General features: G+C 39.8%; 1 protein-coding gene across 1 annotated transcript in view; it reads left to right on the forward strand.

The window, feature by feature from the left end:
- The window catches only part of LOC114474993 (protocadherin-16-like), a 122,319-nt gene extending 105,243 nt beyond the window's left edge, over positions 1-17,076 (forward strand). Inside the window, exons 11-21 of the mRNA XM_028465640.1 lie at positions 757-996; positions 2,787-2,912; positions 4,898-5,107; positions 6,885-7,751; positions 7,850-7,963; positions 8,897-9,108; positions 9,358-9,509; positions 10,864-10,994; positions 11,244-11,530; positions 12,707-12,848; positions 13,250-17,076. Of these exons, the coding sequence (XP_028321441.1) occupies positions 757-996; positions 2,787-2,912; positions 4,898-5,107; positions 6,885-7,751; positions 7,850-7,963; positions 8,897-9,108; positions 9,358-9,509; positions 10,864-10,994; positions 11,244-11,530; positions 12,707-12,848; positions 13,250-15,840 (5,072 nt within the window). The 3' untranslated portion in view covers positions 15,841-17,076. The remainder of the gene's footprint in view (positions 1-756; positions 997-2,786; positions 2,913-4,897; positions 5,108-6,884; positions 7,752-7,849; positions 7,964-8,896; positions 9,109-9,357; positions 9,510-10,863; positions 10,995-11,243; positions 11,531-12,706; positions 12,849-13,249) is intronic.
- Positions 17,077-18,420: the final 1,344 nt, after the last annotated feature.

Genomic DNA, 18,420 nt, shown 5'->3' on the forward strand with positions numbered 1-18,420 from the left:
CACAAATCAGAAACAAATCCAGCATTTTCTGATTAATGATTCAAATATTAGACAACAAGACTGATGTATTTATTGTCAGCACAACCTCAAGTAGTCCTCACTCTGCACTATCTGAAGTACTGAAGCCACTAACTGCACACAAGCTTTGGACGGAGGAATTAATAACATCAGTTCGTCCCCATGTGTTATCAGTGTCCAGGGAGATGACAGGACTCACAGGAATCACATTCAGATGAAAAAATGGCAGCCTTAACTTTGAACACATTTGAAGCTTTAGGGGCTACTTGTTTCTATCCCAGTGAGACACGAAGCAGAAAACACACACAGAGAAGTTGAAAGCAAAAAAATCATTGATGTTATCTGTTGCATCTTATTTAAAAGCATAAAACTGAAATCAAATCAATGCAAAGTCCTTTTTTCGCTCAGGGCAATTAAATGAAAAAGGCTTTGGTGCCACTAATTTCTAAAGAAGCATTGCGAACAAGGGCTGTTGTTGCGTGTCTAGAGTGTGTGTGTTTACTACTTTTCTGCCGATTGCCACAGCATACTCCAGTGGAAATTCTCGTAAACTATGGCCAGATTGCTCTGGCTGTTAGAGCTGTGGTGGCAGCGCTCAGGTAGGCAGAGTTCTCCATGTGTGGAGGAGATTTGCTCTGATAAAAGCCTCGCACGACAGGGTTTAAAAAGTGCATTAAAAGTGTATTCTTGTTTGGAGCTCACAGTGATAACTATTCTCCTCATTTTCTCTCTCTGCAGGCTCTTTATCTATCATCAAATCTTTGGATCGTGAGGTACAAGATGTCTTTAACCTTACAGTAATGGTAGAGGATCATGGGATACCACAGCAATCCTCCAGCCAGTTGCTGTGTGTCCATGTGATTGATGTTAATGATGAGGTCCCCTGGTTTGAGGAGACCCTGTATGAAGCCCATGTCTCTGAAAACCAGCCGACAGGAACTGCTGTACTAACAGTGTTCGCCTCTGATCTTGATCAAGGTGAGTTTTACATGAACTTTTCTGGCTAAAAGTGTTATTTATAGGAGAGGGTTAATGCAAAAGTAGTTTTCAGTAGCAGTTAAGTTGTCTGAATGGCATTTTAGTACAGAATCCCTCATAAGGTAGTAGGTTCAGTCAGGTACCAGTTGTGAACCAACTAACACAACTTCAGCATCTTTGTTACAGCCAATGCAGCTACTGTATATAGATAAATAATTAGCTAAATATGCTGCACTGAGGCTCTTAAGTAGATTTTTTGCTGATATTTTACGACTTATTTGGCCGATAGCCGACACCAAATTGCAGAGATCATCTAGTTTGTGTAGTGGAAATAACATACAGAAATATTCTGTAGACTCGTTAACATTTATGGAGACATACGACAAAGCTGAAACCAACAACATCAGCAATCATTCCTTGTGCAAAATGAGAAAACTACTTCAACTTACATAAAACATGTCATATATTCATTCATGACAATTATTTTCAAACCCTACAATGAAGACACTTGCAGTCTATCCTACTTAAAACCGTTTTGGTGGTAAAAATTGTATTTTTACAAGATTCGAGCCTTCTGTGTCATAGCTATGACAAAGAAAATTCAAACCGTTTTCGAAATAAGTAAATTCAGTGAGTAATTCTACTTTGAGATTGTTGAGTGGCACTCTCAACATGCAAGATAAGTCAAACACAAACACACACACACACACACACAAAAGTATATGGAAGAATACGAATAAAATGATATGATGTTAATTAGTTGATCAAGGAAACAAAACCTTTTGTTTTATCGGTTAATTATATTAACGGAATGACAGTCTGTGAAAAGACCAAACAGTCTTTTAATTCCGTAACTAGATAGTAAATTCATCTTTGCTTCAGGTCTGCCTAAATAAGGCATTCAGTGGGATCTTCAAATCTGAGGCCAGTAATATCTGCCCAGTCAGCATAAATGCCGAACTCACTAACAGGGTTAGCGAGGACAGTCCAGTAGGCTGCAGACTTGCTACTGGGAGTGACAGACGTTGTTGTTAGTTTTGGATCATAAAGATTTATCACATTTTCATAGCTATGGTAAATGGTAAAATGGTAAATGGACTTGATTTTATATAGCGCTTTATCACCACACTGAAGCAGTCTCAAAGCGCTTTACATATCAGCTCATTCACCCAGTCACTCACGTTCACGCACCAGTGGGACAGGACTGCCATGCAAGGCGCTAGTCGACCACTGGGAGCAACTTAGGGTTCAGTGTCTTGCCCAAGGACACTTCGACACATAGTCAGGTACTGGGATCGAACCCCCAAACTCTCGATCAGAAGACGACCCACTACCACCTGAGCCTCAGTCGCCCACTATGAATGCATGGCAACAAATATGCTGCAATCAATATGAGGAAAAACGCTTTTGATTGTTTGCAGGCTTCATATGGGACGAGTATGTTTATTCTTTCTAATTAAACGCTGCACAGGGAGAAGGGGTGTTTGGGAACAAGAAGGGTGCATTCCCCTCAACTTAGTCTGAAGCTCATAAAACAGAAGGGTTTTCAACTTTCTCATCAAAAGCGATCGGTGAAGTAAACAGGTGATGTCGCCAGGCGGAATTTTCCTGGCACGCAGTCTGCCATATAGACACCCGGGGGAAGGCGATCAATGCCAAATGCTTCGACAGCAAAACGTGAAATATATACAAGCTATTAACAAAACAAATCCAACGTGTGCTCTGTTGTTGTTTTCTCTATCGGTGTGTCATGAAAGAGCTTTATTGATGTCTTGTTTTTTATTCCATAGGAACCAACGGGCAAGTGACGTATGGGGGCGTCTCACAGGAAAGTTTTAGCATCAACCCCACAACAGGTGTCATAACGACCACCATGCCTTTGGACAGGGAGCTTCAGGAACACTACACAATAACAGGTACCATCAGAAGTGAAAGTAACAGTAATTGAGTTGCTTGAGTTGGGTACTTTCTAAATCAGTAGTATTACTTGTACTTGAGTATGTTTTAGAAGAAGTAAAGTAATTAATTACATTTCTACATCCAACCATTACTGAGTAAAATGTAAATTTTTGTTTTAAAATGATCAACGGAAATTGTGAAACTACAAAAAATGAAATGACCCGACAATGATCAAATGCAACACATCACAACCGACCAACCAGATTAAACATAATTACCTAATAATGTAACTTTATTTTCTCAGTGTTAGAGTTCATAAATGTAGCTATACTTAAAGCATGACCTTTTTTATGTTTCATAGAATTTATCTGTGTTATTTTATTTGGAAAATAATCTTACATTTTGACAAACCTTTTACTTGATACAGATGCCTTTGTGGAAAATAACCTAAGTTCCAATTGTGCAAGATTTGGTCTCTTCCTTTTTAAGTTTATACATTAAAGGGGACATATCATGCTAAATCCACTTTTTTAGCCCTTAAATGCATTTTGTTGTATATTTAGAGTGCTTAGAAGTACAGAAAAAATCAAATTAGTCTCTTCAGGTGCTCCGTAGATATCTTTATATTCTGTTTTGCTCATATTTTTCAATCTGTTTTGATTTTTCTATTTTCTATTACGTTTTTTGAACTATTACATCACAGTATTTGCAGCGGAACTGCCAAATTAGTACATCAACTCCAGGTCCAACACTTCGAGCAATCCGCCATTTTTATTTCTCGCTTTTATTTTGTAGTCCAAGCTCAAGGAAAATGTTTGGTTGTTGGATGTAGTAACCCACACGCTTCATTACACCGTCTCTCAGCATCAGAACCTTTTCCAAGTGCCTGGTTGAGTTTTATTTTTCACGGAAATGTACCCACATCTGTGGGTAAGGTCATTTTTGTGTGCGCGCAGCATTTCAATGATGACTGCTTCTGCAACCTCCACCAGTATAAAGAAGGATTTGCCGAAAGACTTTGTCTGATTGAGGGTTCAATTCCCTCTATCTTTGGAGACGACGAACAGAGCACTTCGGTAAGCTGTAAATAACGCTAAAAAGTGTGATGAAAAGACGTCCCTGTCATTGTTTTGTTAGCATTAGCAGTTGCACCGTCTTCAGACTTCATATGTTAGCGCTGTGTGCTCGTTTTAGATCCTTGATGATAAGTGATTTAATTTAAGTCTAAAGTTTTCATTAGTCATTTCATTTTGCCGTTTTTGTCTTTGAAAAGACTGTATTAAAATGCATTTTGTGACGTTAGCTTGGCGCTAGCGTTAGCTCGGTGCTTGTGTTAGCTCACTTGTTAGGGTTCTGCAGGTTCATCATCTTCATTTTCATCTCGCTCCGCTGGGTCAGACTCTGGCTGGAACATGTAAGGCTGGATGGACAAGTCTTCTGTTGTTGACATTGTGTAAATAACGTGTGAATAAACTTTTTCTGCGCCACTACATAGCCATATCTCTTCTATCAAACTACAAAAATGGCCGAGCAGGGTGGAGTTGAACTGAGTGTCACCTGGAGAGGGGGTGGGGTATGGAGTGTCTCATTTACATTTAAAGAGACCGCACCAAAACGAGTTGCTCTCAGAAGCACATCAGAAAAGGGGTAGAAAAGGGGTGGAGCTATAATAATGAGGAATTCAGACCCAAGCATTGCAGTTCCGCTTTATATAGACCACAACTGTATGATTTATATGTAAAAAGGAAGGATTTAAAACCATGATATGTGCCCTTTAAATGTTTACTGCATGTACTTTTTACTTGTACTTTATGTATCACTTACTTGTACTTGAGTACAATTTCAATCAAGTAAGGGTACTTCTACTTGATTTATGATGTATCAGTACTTTTAACACCTATGGGTACCATTGTACTCAAAGAGGTCTTTATCGTTTATCACTGTATGTGCTGTATTCAACAGACCTGTGCACTAGATTAACACACGTCTCCTTTTTGTCCAGTTTACGCCAAAGATGGAGGCCTTCCACCAAACTACTCAAAAACAACGGTAAAGATCAAAGTGCTTGACCTTAATGACAACGCCCCCATTTTTGGCCGTCGCTACTACACCATCGAGGTTCCAGAGAACCAGGAGGCGTTACCCCTCTTCACCCTCCGGGCCACTGATGTAGACGCGGGCAAAAGCAGGGAGATCATCTACAGAATTACAGGTAATAATTAAGGGTGTAAGAAAAAATGTATTTGGTATATATCGTGATATTTCACAGGGCGATTATCATATTGATCCAAAAAATGTCCAAATTGATATTTTTAATTGTGTAACTGAATCTGAATTGCCCCTCGGGCCGAATAAAGTATTCTGAATCTGAATCTGAAAAAATGTAATTTTGCTAACATATGCTTAGCCCAGTGATGTCAGTGAACCACATCAGACCTTGTTAAACTACCTCACTCCTCAATGCATTTTAGCTTGGAAGTTGATTGCACTTTATTTTCGTAAAACATACTGGGTACTTTTATAGATGTATGTGTGGTTACTTTTTATTTTTATTTTTATTTTTTTAAGAACTTAACAGAATTAGAATCTGTTGTAGAAGCAAAAGTTAAACTTTTTTGAAAAATTGTATTTGTCAGTTTGATAAACGTACCACTTGTTTTTGATATTGGCGCTTGAATTACAGTTAGTTACCATTTACTTTAATCCTGCAATGTTTCTGCAATTATCTGGAAAAACTAAACACTCCAGGAAGTGTTTTTGTTTTTTTTTCTAACCAAAAATGAAATTATTTGTAGACAAATTTCATGTCATAGCTAAAGATTTGACAAGAGAAACAGGTTAAAGCTGCAGTTTGTAGAATCCTCTCTTCGCTCCGTTTTGAAACTGAACGTAACCTCTTTTACCGGTATTTTTGGTAACCGCTCTTTGCAACTTTTTTCTCACTAGAGACGAGTGACAGATGTATGGACTTTATCTTGTGTTAGTGGAGATTTTTCTGGTGTTTTAGAGACTCTAACATGAATGCACGTATCACTCTGTAGTTACTGCCCTGATCAGCTGCTCCCCGCCCGAGAGCACACACTGACAACCATCACTCCGCATCCAGACTTTAAAATTAATTCACCTTAAATAAGCTTCTCTTAGGTTTAAACACGATTTATCCCATCTGTTATCACTTTCCCTCTGACACCAGTGTGTGTGTATGGGGCGGACCGTGCACAGTCAGGGGATTCCCGAGCAGGTGAAGCAGTCCGTTTCTCCTCATTATGTTTTGTGTCTTTAAACTGTTGCTTCTCCACCTCGTTCTTCCTTTTTCCTCTTGCTTTGCTTTGTAACCGTTGTGTCTAACTCCGCGATGGAGACTTCTGCTGGAACGTCCGTCATTGCACTTTTACTATCAATGGTCCGTGAACGCGCCTGACTTCAGTAGAGCAGCCAATAGCAACGCCCAAAACAGCTCATGGAGCACACAGGTTTGTAGAAAGATCTCTGATTTGCTGACATCCAGATTCCAGGAGCGTCACACTGAAATTCACTGTCCACTCAGAACAATTTGGATTATGCTCAAAAATGATTATGGAATTTTGACCAAATCATGTCAAAAAAAACTTACAAACTGCAGCTTTAACCCAGTGGTTCCTAACCTTTTTCGGGTTGTGACCCCATTTTAACATACCACTTGTTTTTGATATATGTACTTGAATTACAGTTTACCATTTACCTTTTCTCACAAGTTTAAAAAAAAATGAAATCAATTGTATTTCAGACCATTTTGTACTTGAAATGTGTAATTCTAAATATTGCGATATATCTCAATATATTGCAAATTGTTTCGTATTAGGATATATTGTGTCGTGACATATGAAATCATATCATATTGTCAGATTCATGGCAATGCACACCCCTAGTAATAATTACTGTTTTTCATCACGTTGCTCCAAAATGACGGATTTTTTTAGAATGTAAATGATTATTGATCTGATTGGTAGATGGAGATCGATCTGGAGATTTCCACATGGACGAACACTCAGGTGTGCTGTCTACCCAGAGGTCTCTGGATCGAGAGACGAAAGCTGGCTACACTCTAACAGTCACAGCTCTAGACAGAGGCCACCCTCCTTTGAGCAGCACCGCCACTGTAGAGGTGACAGTTCTAGACATCAATGATCACAGCCCTCAGTTTCAAACCAGTAGCTACACCGCAGACATTTCAGAGAACGTTCCCATCGGCTCGCTTGTCCTGGAAGTAAAAGCTGTTGATTTGGACTACGGCCTCAACAGCCAGGTGATGTATTTTCTTAGCCGTGGCTCTGAGAACGTCTTCATCATAGATGAGAACACGGGTCGCATTATCACGGCATCGCTCCTAGATCGAGAAAAAACCACCTCCTACACCTTTGAAGTTTGTGCCATTGACTCCTCGCCCGGAAACCCTCGAAATTCAACCATTCAGGTGACGGTCTACATCCAGGATGTGAACGACAACGCCCCCTTCTTCATTCAGGATCCTCTTATCGTGAACATCTCCACCAGTAGCGTTTCCAGCCGCAGAGTGTTGGCCACGATGAGAGCGGAGGACAAAGACTTTGGGGCTAACGGCTCTGTTTTCTATCGTTTCGCTAACCCAGTGAGAGGTTTCACCATCAACTCTCTGACAGGAGACATCCAGGCCACTGAGAAGCTGCTTAGTCTCACGCAAAACCAAAGGACTTTGATAGTTCAAGCCATGGACCAGGGAAACCCAGCACAGTCCTCCCTGGGGGTGGTTATTATTTACATCAGAGAGCAGAGCTACAGAGGGATTCGATTCTCACGCAGTGCCAGAGACGTTAGCCTCCAAGAAAATGCTGCTAAAGGTTTGATTCATTGTTTGGTTTTTTTATTCTGTTCTACTATCACATGGGAGTATGGAAATAATAAAAGGCGCTAACATGTATTTTTTACAATCGTATAGGCACAGTTGTAACACAAACTCAAGCCCAGTACCCTGATGGCTCCAAAACTGGTATCAGTTACAGTATTTTCAGTGGAAACAGACTTCAGGCCTTTGGGATAAACTTCATTACAGGTAAATCCCTGGAGTACCTTATTCACTTAAAGACTGCACACATACAATCTGTGTACCCTTCATTCTTTGGTTATTCCGCTTTAAAACCAAAACAAAATAACAAATAAACAGTGTGCTTATTTTTACTGACTCAAAACCAAAACAGAAATACAGATATATCAAAAACCAGACAATTACTGTTTTTCTGTTTAAAAAATAATAAAAAAAATCTTGTTCTGTTTGTGAGATATCTGGATATTTACAGGGAAATTAAAGCGAGAACTGAAGTCCGCTGCACCTGGTTTCCCTCCCCAGGTCCTGGACCAGGTCTCCACACACAATAGGACTGTTTAGGATTTATTTCAGCAGTTTTCTGGTTCTGCCCTTGTTTTCATGCAGTCTGGGGAGTTTTTTTTGCTCGTAACAAGCTGCTCACATTTATATTTTGTTTTATTTTGCATGTTTTAATACCGCTAGGAAGTTGATCACAAGAAACGAGGAGCACCAGTAGATTCATGAAACCACGACTGGTTCCTTTAATCACATATAATGTGTGTGATCCATTTTTTGTTTTGATTTATTTATGTATAATAACGTTTCTATTCACCAGTTTATCAGTAATGTGACTTATGCGTTGCTACTTTTTTTGTCAGGGAGTAAAAGTCCGCCCCCGTCTGTGGGTCCACTCTGTGTGGTGAGCTTAAAATATGAAGCTCGCGTCCTAGTTTCCCTTAAATATCCAAATATCACACAAACAGAGCAAGATTTCATTTTAAAACAGAAAAATGCTGCTTGTCTGGTTTTTTCTTTCAGTTTTGGTTTTGAGTCAGTAAAACAAAATAACTACACCATTTATTTGTTTTTTTGAGTTGGTGTAAAAACAGAATAACCAAAGAACAAACGGCACGCGGATTTCAATCTTGTTGCTTTTTCTTGACATTTTTGTATCATTAGGTGAAATATGGGTAGAGAAATCAGAGGGGCTTGACTTTGAGGAGACGCCAAAACTCCGCATCGTGGTAAAAGCGGAGACGGCGGCGTCCAGCTCGTACATGGCCGTCAACCTAATCCTGCAGGATGTTAACGACAACTTGCCACGTTTCCAACTCCAGAACTACGTGGCTTACATTAGAGAGGCACAAGGCCATGATTTCCCCCTCATCCAGGTGCAGTAGAATGTACTTCGTGAGTTTATTGTCACTGGCTTTTGTCTTCGTGTGCAGTGGAAATAAAAAGAAACACTAAAGCCTTACAGTACAGAAATTACTGTTTTAGAGTCCTTATGGACTGTGTATATAATAATGGTCATTTCTGCATGAGTTACGTAACTTTTAAGTATTGCACAGGACTTGGAATCACATTACACCAGCTGTTGTAAGTATCTCTGTATTTTTGTTTCTCAAACATTGCTGCAGGTTGCAGCGAATGACCTTGACCAAGGTCAAAATAGTCAGTTGACCTACTCCATTAGATCGTCATCCATGAGTGGCCTGTTCAAAATTGACCCAATGACTGGCAGCATCACTACAGCAGCCATAATGGACCGTGAGATCTGGACACAAACAAAGTAGGTCATGCTTTTTTTTGTTTTGTTTTAGTTTTGTCTTTTTGGTAGCTCATTAAACCTCTTGTTCAAAAAACTTTTTTTTAAAGACTTTAAGGTACATTTTTGTTTATGTCAGCCAAAGAAAAATGCAGATGAACATTGTTTCAATTATTAAAGAAAGCACAACTTTGTTATATTTCATTTATTAATATTTCAAGATAATTTACAATTACAAAAGTGCAATTTTAGCTTTTTGCTGATTTTTTTATTTTTATTTTTTTAAATATGCCAACATTGTCCAACCCTTTATTTCCATTTTCCGATATTAGCCAATAGCGATATATACGCAGAGCCCCTCCCCTCAACCTAGTTTTAGGTCACATTATATATCTCTCTAATTGAATTAACACATTAAAGTGTAAGTACACCCCCAGGTTTTTGCTGACCTGTCACTAGGGGGAAATTAAAAAAATGCCTTGATTATGGACGTTGCTTTTAGAGTAGTTAAGACATGCCCAGTCACAGTAGCCCCGCCCCCACAGCGCTGCACAGTTCCACTGAGGGCTGTGAGAGGAGGAAAGCAAGTCTCTCCTCCCATCTTTTGTAGGAGGGGCGGGGCCAACAGTGTAGGTTAGTGACATCACTGATCTAATCTCAGCAATAGCAAAATTATATTGCAATAGCTGGCATTCAACCCATAGAGGGCAGTCACTCTGACATTTTACAACTGAAAACGCTACATTTAGATACTAAAATGTGAAGAGTAGGACTAGGATCAATAAACTACATTAATATCTAATCATCTATGTATTCAGTAGAAAAAAAGTGGTATTAGAGTGTACTTACACTTTAAGTCTACTTTAATGTAACGCCATTTTACATAAAACATCCTCTGTGCAAAAAAAGAAAACTCAGTAAACTTCAATAATGGAAAAAGTGCCACATTTTTAACATATCTCAAACAACAGCACATGGAAAATGGAAAAAACCAATACTGATGTCACTAAATATTACAATTTATGGCATATATCGGCCGATAGCATAGCCAGTCTCTAATTTCAAGTACTTTAAATAGCTGATTTATTCATTCATTCTGATTCCTGTTTTATACAAGAATCACATGGTCTGCTGGAGTCTGTTCAGCTGTCTTAGAACACAAGTTCAGTCTATGACACAGAGATGTACAATCGTCACATAAACATGTATCATGTTGCCCTTTGTTTCTAATACATTAACATGCATTATGATCATAATGTAAGGCTGTTGGCAGCAATGTTGGTGTTTTTGGTGGAGTAGGTGTTGAAACATTGCACAGTTTAATCTAAATTGTTATTTTAGCTTTAGATGCTGACATATACTGACTGTGTTCTGACAGGCTTGTTCTAACAGCGACTGACCGAGGAAGCCCACGGCTCGCTGGCTCTGCCACCCTGACAGTGATCATCATTGACCTCAATGACAACAGTCCCATGATTCCTTTGCCTCGAAACATCCGAGTCCCTGAGGGTCAGTCGTCATGTGTGACATAAGTGGCCTAAATGTTGTGTATTTTCCAGTCATTTTGTGCGTTTTTTAAGTCAGTTTGTGCATTTACTGTGGAGTCGCATATGACCCCAGGCCTCCAGTTGCCTAAGGTTTTTAAGAACAAGATATTTTTCTGTTGAGTATTTATTCCTTCCAAACACTCTTCTTTCCTACTTCAATCTAAACATGGAGTCTTGACTATTTCCTCTCTGTTGTTTCACACACATGCAGATACTCTCATTGGCACAGTTATTACCCAGGTAACTGGCAATGATGTGGACTCAGGCCCCGCCCTCTCCTACACACTCCACCTAGATGTAAACAGCCAAGGAATGTTTGGGATTCAACATTACGGAGGAGGCGTGTCTTTAACTGGTGCTCTAGACTACGAGGAGAGAACTTGGTACACCCTCACGGTCCGGGCGTCAGACTCCAAGCATCAAAGCGAGGCCAACCTGACGGTGCTGGTGGAGGATGTCAATGATAATGCCCCCAGCTTTACTAATGATTTGTATCAGGTATTAAAACCTTTTGATTGTTGTGTGAATGCCTTCTGGTACTGGTTACACACATACTGTACATGTATTATTATCTCTGCCAAGGTTTGTCTGTTAGCAGAATTAGGTCAGAAGTACTTAATGGGTTTTTAATCTGAATTTAAACCAATGATAGACCATACGCCATTAAAGATTCCATTACATTTTCGAGATAATTTGGATTAATATACTGATTCTGGATCAGTTTAAATCATGAAAATTAAATTTTAATGTTATGTTGGGTTGGGTTGGTTCCTCAATTACCCCGATTTTCATCCTGATTGAATCCGGATGGTGCATTTCAGCAAGGTTTTTAGAAAAAATGGGTTTGCCCATACATTTGTATCGTTATTATTGGGGATAGACATTTCTTCCAAGCCTTTAAAGTGTGAATGATCATGGTACCATGATCAGGATCATTGATCTACATCAGTGGTACCAGTATCAGTACCACTGTAAATTCTGTAAATTCTAAATCCAAGTACCCTCCCTTTGTTCGACTACAACATTTTGCTTACTGTAAAAAAAAACAACTATAGAGCATAATGATCGAATGAATGATTAACACATTTTAAAGAATCTAACTTTGTAAACAAGTAGAATGAAACAGTATTTGGCGCCTCATAAATGGATTTATTTCTACAGTCTTTCTCGTTTCCTGTCATCTCCTGCCTGGTGTGGGACCAACACTGACCTTTGTATTTTCAGTTCATTTTTTAATCAAGATCATTTCATCATTATCATTTTTCACTCAAAATAAACATTAGAAAACCCCATGTTTTTAATGCCTTCATTTGTTAATTTTCCACTCTGTCTTTCAAGTACCCCCTGTAGTGCCATCGCGTATCCCTTGGGGTGCATGTACCCCCAGTTGAGAAACACTGATCTAGATAATTGACGATATCTGGCAAAGAGGGTATTTGGTCAAGGTTTACACTTTCTGAGTGCTCTTGTTATCCATAATATCTCAAGCCTATACACATTTATCACCTGAACAATCTCTCTCCATCACCACCTATTTATAAAAGCTATGCATTACAAAATGTAGTGGGTGCCTTACAGTTTTATCCCTGTTGAACACATGGAATCACGTCTCTGAGTTTGCCTGTTCTTTATCATATTTTTTAGTCTTTGGGTTTGTGTATGTTTTCTTCCTAGGCAACTGTTCCTGAGCACTTCCCCGTAGGCAGTGCTGTCATCACTGTAACAGCGACCGATCGCGATTCTGGGGACAATGGAAAGATTACTTACAGAGTAATATCATCAACTAAAGGTGTCTTCTATATTGACCCAAGCAACGGTAAGATTACAGACAATATTTCATCTAAACGTCGCTCAGTTATGGAAAATGTGAAAGAAATGCATGCTCTGTAGTTTTTCTTTACTTTTTACAACAAAGTTTAGCTATTTTTTTTGGTCACATTTACAAGTTATAATATTAACTCAAAAGCCCATTGTGTTAGTTTTAATTTTTTTGTGTGAGAATGAGGTTCTTTTATTTTCAAATAGAGCAAATATGTCTGTTCACATGCCTAAACTTTGAAGTGTTTCCAAAGTAGACTAATTACTTTTTGATTGCTATACTTGAGTTTGTTAAATGGATGTTCACCTTTCAACCTCGGTATGATGAGCTCTCACAAAGGGCAATAACTGTTTAATTGTGTCTTTCTTGAGACTGTTTTTTTCTGCTTTTCCATACAGGTACTCTGTTCATTGAGCAAAAGACTGAGTTTGATTTCGAGAATCCCTCCATAATGGTTGTAATTGAGGCACGAGACCAGGGATTTCCGTCTCTTTCCTCCATTGCTACAGTCCAAGTCCAAGTATCAGATGTCAACGACAATGCTCCCATCTTCCACCAGTCAGACTACAAAGCCACAGTGTCTGAAGATGGCCTTCCTGGATTAACTGTTTTAACTCTAGAAGCCGCTGATGGAGACCTTTTCCGGGACAACCGGGGGTTTGATTTTGCCATAGCCAGTGGTAACTCCGGTAATGCTTTCCAGATTGAAAGCAGTGTGCGCTTTTTAGAGGGTCGAGGGTTCCAGACGGTTGGCAGCCTGATCCTGGTAGAAAAGCTAGACTTTGAAACTGTGCCGAGCTATAATCTGACCGTTATAGTGTCAGATCGGGGAATCCCTCAACGTAGCTCCACTGTGCCTATCGTCATCCGTGTTGAAGATGTGAATGACAACCCTCCAGTATTTATTAGGACAGAGTACAATGTGGTACTGAGTGAGGGTACCCCAGCAGGAACGGATATCTTACACTTATCTGCATCAGATCCTGACTCGGCTCCCAATGGGGAGGTGCAGTACTTTATAAGCTCAGGGGATGAGAAAGAGCTCTTTTATGTAGACAAGTGGGCTGGAGCATTGAGACTTCAGAGGCCATTGAATACGGAAACACAGTTGTCCTACATGATTGTGATCCAGGCCACTGATGGCCAAGGACACAACTCTTTGGTCCCAGTCTCCATCGATGTGAAGGATGTCAACGATAACCGGCCATTCTTTCCCCTAAAGCTCATTACTGTAAGTGTCAGGGAAAATCAGCCTCAGAATGCCTTAGTTACCATGCTGCATGCAATCGACCATGATAGGAGTGTGTTTGGTCAGCTTAGGTATCACATGTTAGAGACCTCCAAAGAAGGACGAGATGGCTTCCTCATCAATCAAACTTCAGGCGAAGTAAGAACGCGATCCAGTTTCGACTTTGAGAAAGAAAACGCCTTCAACTTTGTTGCTGTTGCCTTGGATTCTGGCAATTTCTCTGCCACTGTCACAGTCCAAGTTTATGTAACGGGGGAGGATGAATACGATCCTGTTTTCACCTCATCTGAGTTTTCTTTTGAAGTGCCTGAGGGAGCACAGAAGGGTCAGGTCATTGGCAAAGTGCAAGCAAGAGATGAAGATGGCGGTGTTGACGGCATTGTCCTTTACACTCTGTTAGACCCCTCGCCTTATTTTGAGGTCAGTAAAACAACTGGGGACATTTTGTTAAAGATGGATAGCTCCAGTAGACATGAGAGTCGTTCTAAGAGAGAACTCCGTTTGATGTCTCTGGATGTGACGGCTCACAGCCCTCTGCAAACATCCCGTGTAGCTGTAGCTAAAGTCACTGTAGATGTGAGCCATACATCCTTTGGTCTGCCCTCAGACATGAACATGCTGCTCATCAGTGTTATTGCAGTATCCCTCGGGACCATAGTTATTTTAATAGTGATTGCTTTTGCGCTGTTCTTTGTTAAATTAAGACGACATAAGAACAAGCATAAGGCCCATCATCAAATGGCTCTCTCAGGCACCCTGATGCACAAGTTTGAAGAAACAAAAATTGCAGCAAATGAAATCATTTACCATCAGGCACTGCCTGGATACGCAGGTGACATGAGTGGCAACAGTGGGGGTCCATTCACCCGTGGGGGTTCACTAGATCCTTCACACTCTAGTGGGCGTGGCTCGGCAGAGGCGGAGGCGGCAGAAGATGATGAGATCCGAATGATAAATGAATACCCTCGCGTGTCGAGTATTTCGTCGTCCATGCAGGAGCGTATCTCCGCCCGGGGTCCCGACTCAGGTATTCAGCAGGATGCTGATCAGCTATCAGACGTATCTGGTGAGCCTTCCATCGACTGGTTCAAAGGTAAAAAACTGGGCAGCCTGAATAGCTCCATATTAGCCGGCCAGGGGCCAATCTACAGGGACGACGGGGGTGGGTATGTGGGAGTGGGACGGGGACTCAACATTTCCCGACCCAAGGACTACCCTTTTCCTGAGGATGGAAAGCCAGGTGTGGACGGCTCGCTGACGGCTATCGTAGCCAGTGACGAGGAGCTGAGGGGCAGCTACAACTGGGACTACCTGCTCAACTGGTGCCCACAGTTCCAGCCATTAGCAAATGTTTTTACTGAAATAGCGCGTTTGAAGGATGAATCGGCTCCTCCGCAATCACGGAGATCATTCAATCACAAATTAAAAGCAGAGTCAAGAATCGACCCCCCGCCTCTCATAACGTCAGTTGCCCATCCTGGGGCTAAAACTGTTCCTCCAAAGCCCGCCGTTGGGCGGACGTACCCACATTTGTCATCTTTTAGAAGATCTCCCCTCAGCCCCGATGGATCCCTCTCCTCAGTCGCAATGTCTCCCAATTTCTCTCCGTCGCTTTCGCCGCTGGCAGCGCGCTCTCCTGCGATCACGCCTTTCAGCGTCTCGCAGGGCCCGTCGGCCTCCATCATCAGCACCACGGACCACAACTTAGAACACAGCGGAGAGGCGGAGCTAAGGATTTAACTTTGAAATGGTGAATTAGAAATGATTCACTGCTGTTTAAAAACTTTTTCTACTGTTCAACCACACGGGATAAAGCTAAAAAAAACTGTTCTGGCAATTTTATTTTCTGTTTTATTACGGAAGAGAAACAATGAGCAATGTCTCTGTGTGACGTTGTGCTTCTTGGAAATCGACAAGACTAAAACTGCCAAAAGGGAGAATGCCTTTATGTGTGTGAAACTGACTTTTACTTTCTTTATGAGCGCACAAACTGCCTTGTGGGGCCAACGTTTTGGTTTCTGAAAGGATTTACAAAGATCAGTTTTCAGGACTAAGGTTACAAAGTGGCTTTGATAAGGGTTGGAGCATTGTGTCTTTGTGTGTGTGTGTGTGTGTGCGTGAGATCTCTTCTTTCGATTAGTGTTTATTTGCACAATACAGAGAAATCGAATTCATGATGTCAATATTTTGTAAAAAAGTTTTGTTTATATTTTTCTACAACATTGAAAAATGGCATTTGAGTGTCAAAGCTGTTGTTAAATATCAAAGTATATTTCTACATTTGTATATATGTAGCTTGTACTGTAATATTGTACTGTACGTACGCATTATTCCTCATGAATGCAAACTTTGTCGGTTTAAAAAGCTGCAATTGTAACCGACAAATGAGTTAATTGTAAATATTAAAAGAGGACACATCGCTGCTTGAAATGAATAATTTTTTTTTTGTCGGAATACATTATTGTGTTTATCACGCTTTGTCTGAACATACTTTTTGGTCGCAAATGAAAAGCTCATGATGAATGTGAAGTAGTGAAACGCTTGTCTTTGAACTGAATACAAATCCCTTCATATCCTGCAGAGGAAAATTGAAGCTGCGTTGGTCCTTCAGGTACATTGGCTTTAATTTCCTTTAACCATGCCTTTGATATTTCATATTTCATTTTAGCGTGCAGATCAAATCAAACTAAGTGGTCAAACAAACTGTTTTATTAGTAATTCAATACATATTAATGCTGAAAACTAATATTATTTAGGACAACACACATTTGCAGGCTAACACATAGCACTGTACAACCACACTGTCTCCAATCCAGTCCATTTAAAGAGTAACTAAACCAGAGGTGGGCAACAAGTTGGAGGCCACAAATCGAAGGGCCACATTATCAACAACCATGTCAACATTTAGAATAATGACCAATCCCAGCGTTAGCCCAGGAAAGAACAAAGAGTTTTTATATTCTGTGTATGTTTGTTGTTGTCTTGCTCGTCATTTTTTGCATTTCTGTTGTCCTTTTGGGTACTTTTACTTTTGTGTATTTGTGAGGCCATTTTGCCACTTTTTTCAAATGTTTTGTGTATTTTTGTTGTCGTTTTGTGTTATTCTGTGTAATTTTGTATATTACTGTTGCCGCTTTGTTCCATTTTTGTAGTAGTTTTGTAGTGTGTTTTTAGGTATTTTCTGTGTTTTTCTTGTCTTTTACTGTGTTTTTCTGCAATGTTGTAATTTTTTGTATTATTTAATGTATTTTTGCTTTTGTTTTGTGTATTTTTCTGTCAGTTTGTACATTTCATTTTGTGGCCCCCGGGCCGCCAGTTGCCCATTATCTGAACCAAACCCTGAAACCATGTTTTTCTGCTAAAAACAAATATAATTGGGTATGAAGTAGCGTTGTTGATTGGTTTTTGTCCAACTCTTGACATTTTAGTCAAAGTATTTGCAATATTTTGTTGTAAAAATGTAAGAGTGACTGCCCTCTATTACAATGGAAATTTGCTATTGGTCGAGGATGGTTTGTAACGTTTTGGTGGCTTCTTACGTCACTGTTGGCTCCGCCCCTTCTTTAAAAAAACAATATGTAGTGAGTAGATTGGATTGACAGAATTGTGAATAGAGAGGTATAGAGAGTATTGAGTAGCTAGTTAGCATAGCATATATTGTTCTTTGGAAATTTTATAGTATAGGCGTGTCTGAAATGCTCCAGGAGCCCCGCCCATGATCAAGGCAAATTTTTAGTTTCCAGCCAAAACCTCACAGTTTATTTACTCTTTAAAGGTAAGTCTATAATATTTGTATTATGCATTTTATAGACAAAGATTTTCGATGTCGTTTGCATGATTAAATGATCATTAATAGCTAATTTGCTGCTTTGCTGTGTTCCCATTCAAATATGTGTTCTTGGTTTTTAATTTTGACTATTTTTTAAGAGTGAAAATAACCAATTTGAGCATTAGACATCATCCAACACCCTGCAAGTTGTTTCTCATTCAGTTCATCCACTGAAAAGTCTGCTAGACTGTACATTAAGGTAACATTTACCACATACGGTGTATATATTGCTGCTGGTTGCTTTTTGTTTTGATACAAATCCATTCAAGTTGCCAGATAATATTTCAGAATTTTCCATAGAAATGTTCTGAGCTAAAAGTGCCTCATTAAAGTTCTTGTGATCCACATTATTACCTGTTTACTGTCTTTTTTATTTTTATTTTTTATTTTTTTAAACACACACAAATCCATCCATTGTTCCTTTTTTCAGGGTTGTTGGAAGAGACAAAACTTATCTCACTATATCTTATTATCCCCCACCACAAAGCGTG

The sequence above is a fragment of the Gouania willdenowi genome, chromosome 13 (assembly GCF_900634775.1).
Source record: "Gouania willdenowi chromosome 13, fGouWil2.1, whole genome shotgun sequence".
In the NCBI taxonomy this organism is placed as follows: Eukaryota; Metazoa; Chordata; class Actinopteri; order Blenniiformes; family Gobiesocidae; genus Gouania; species Gouania willdenowi.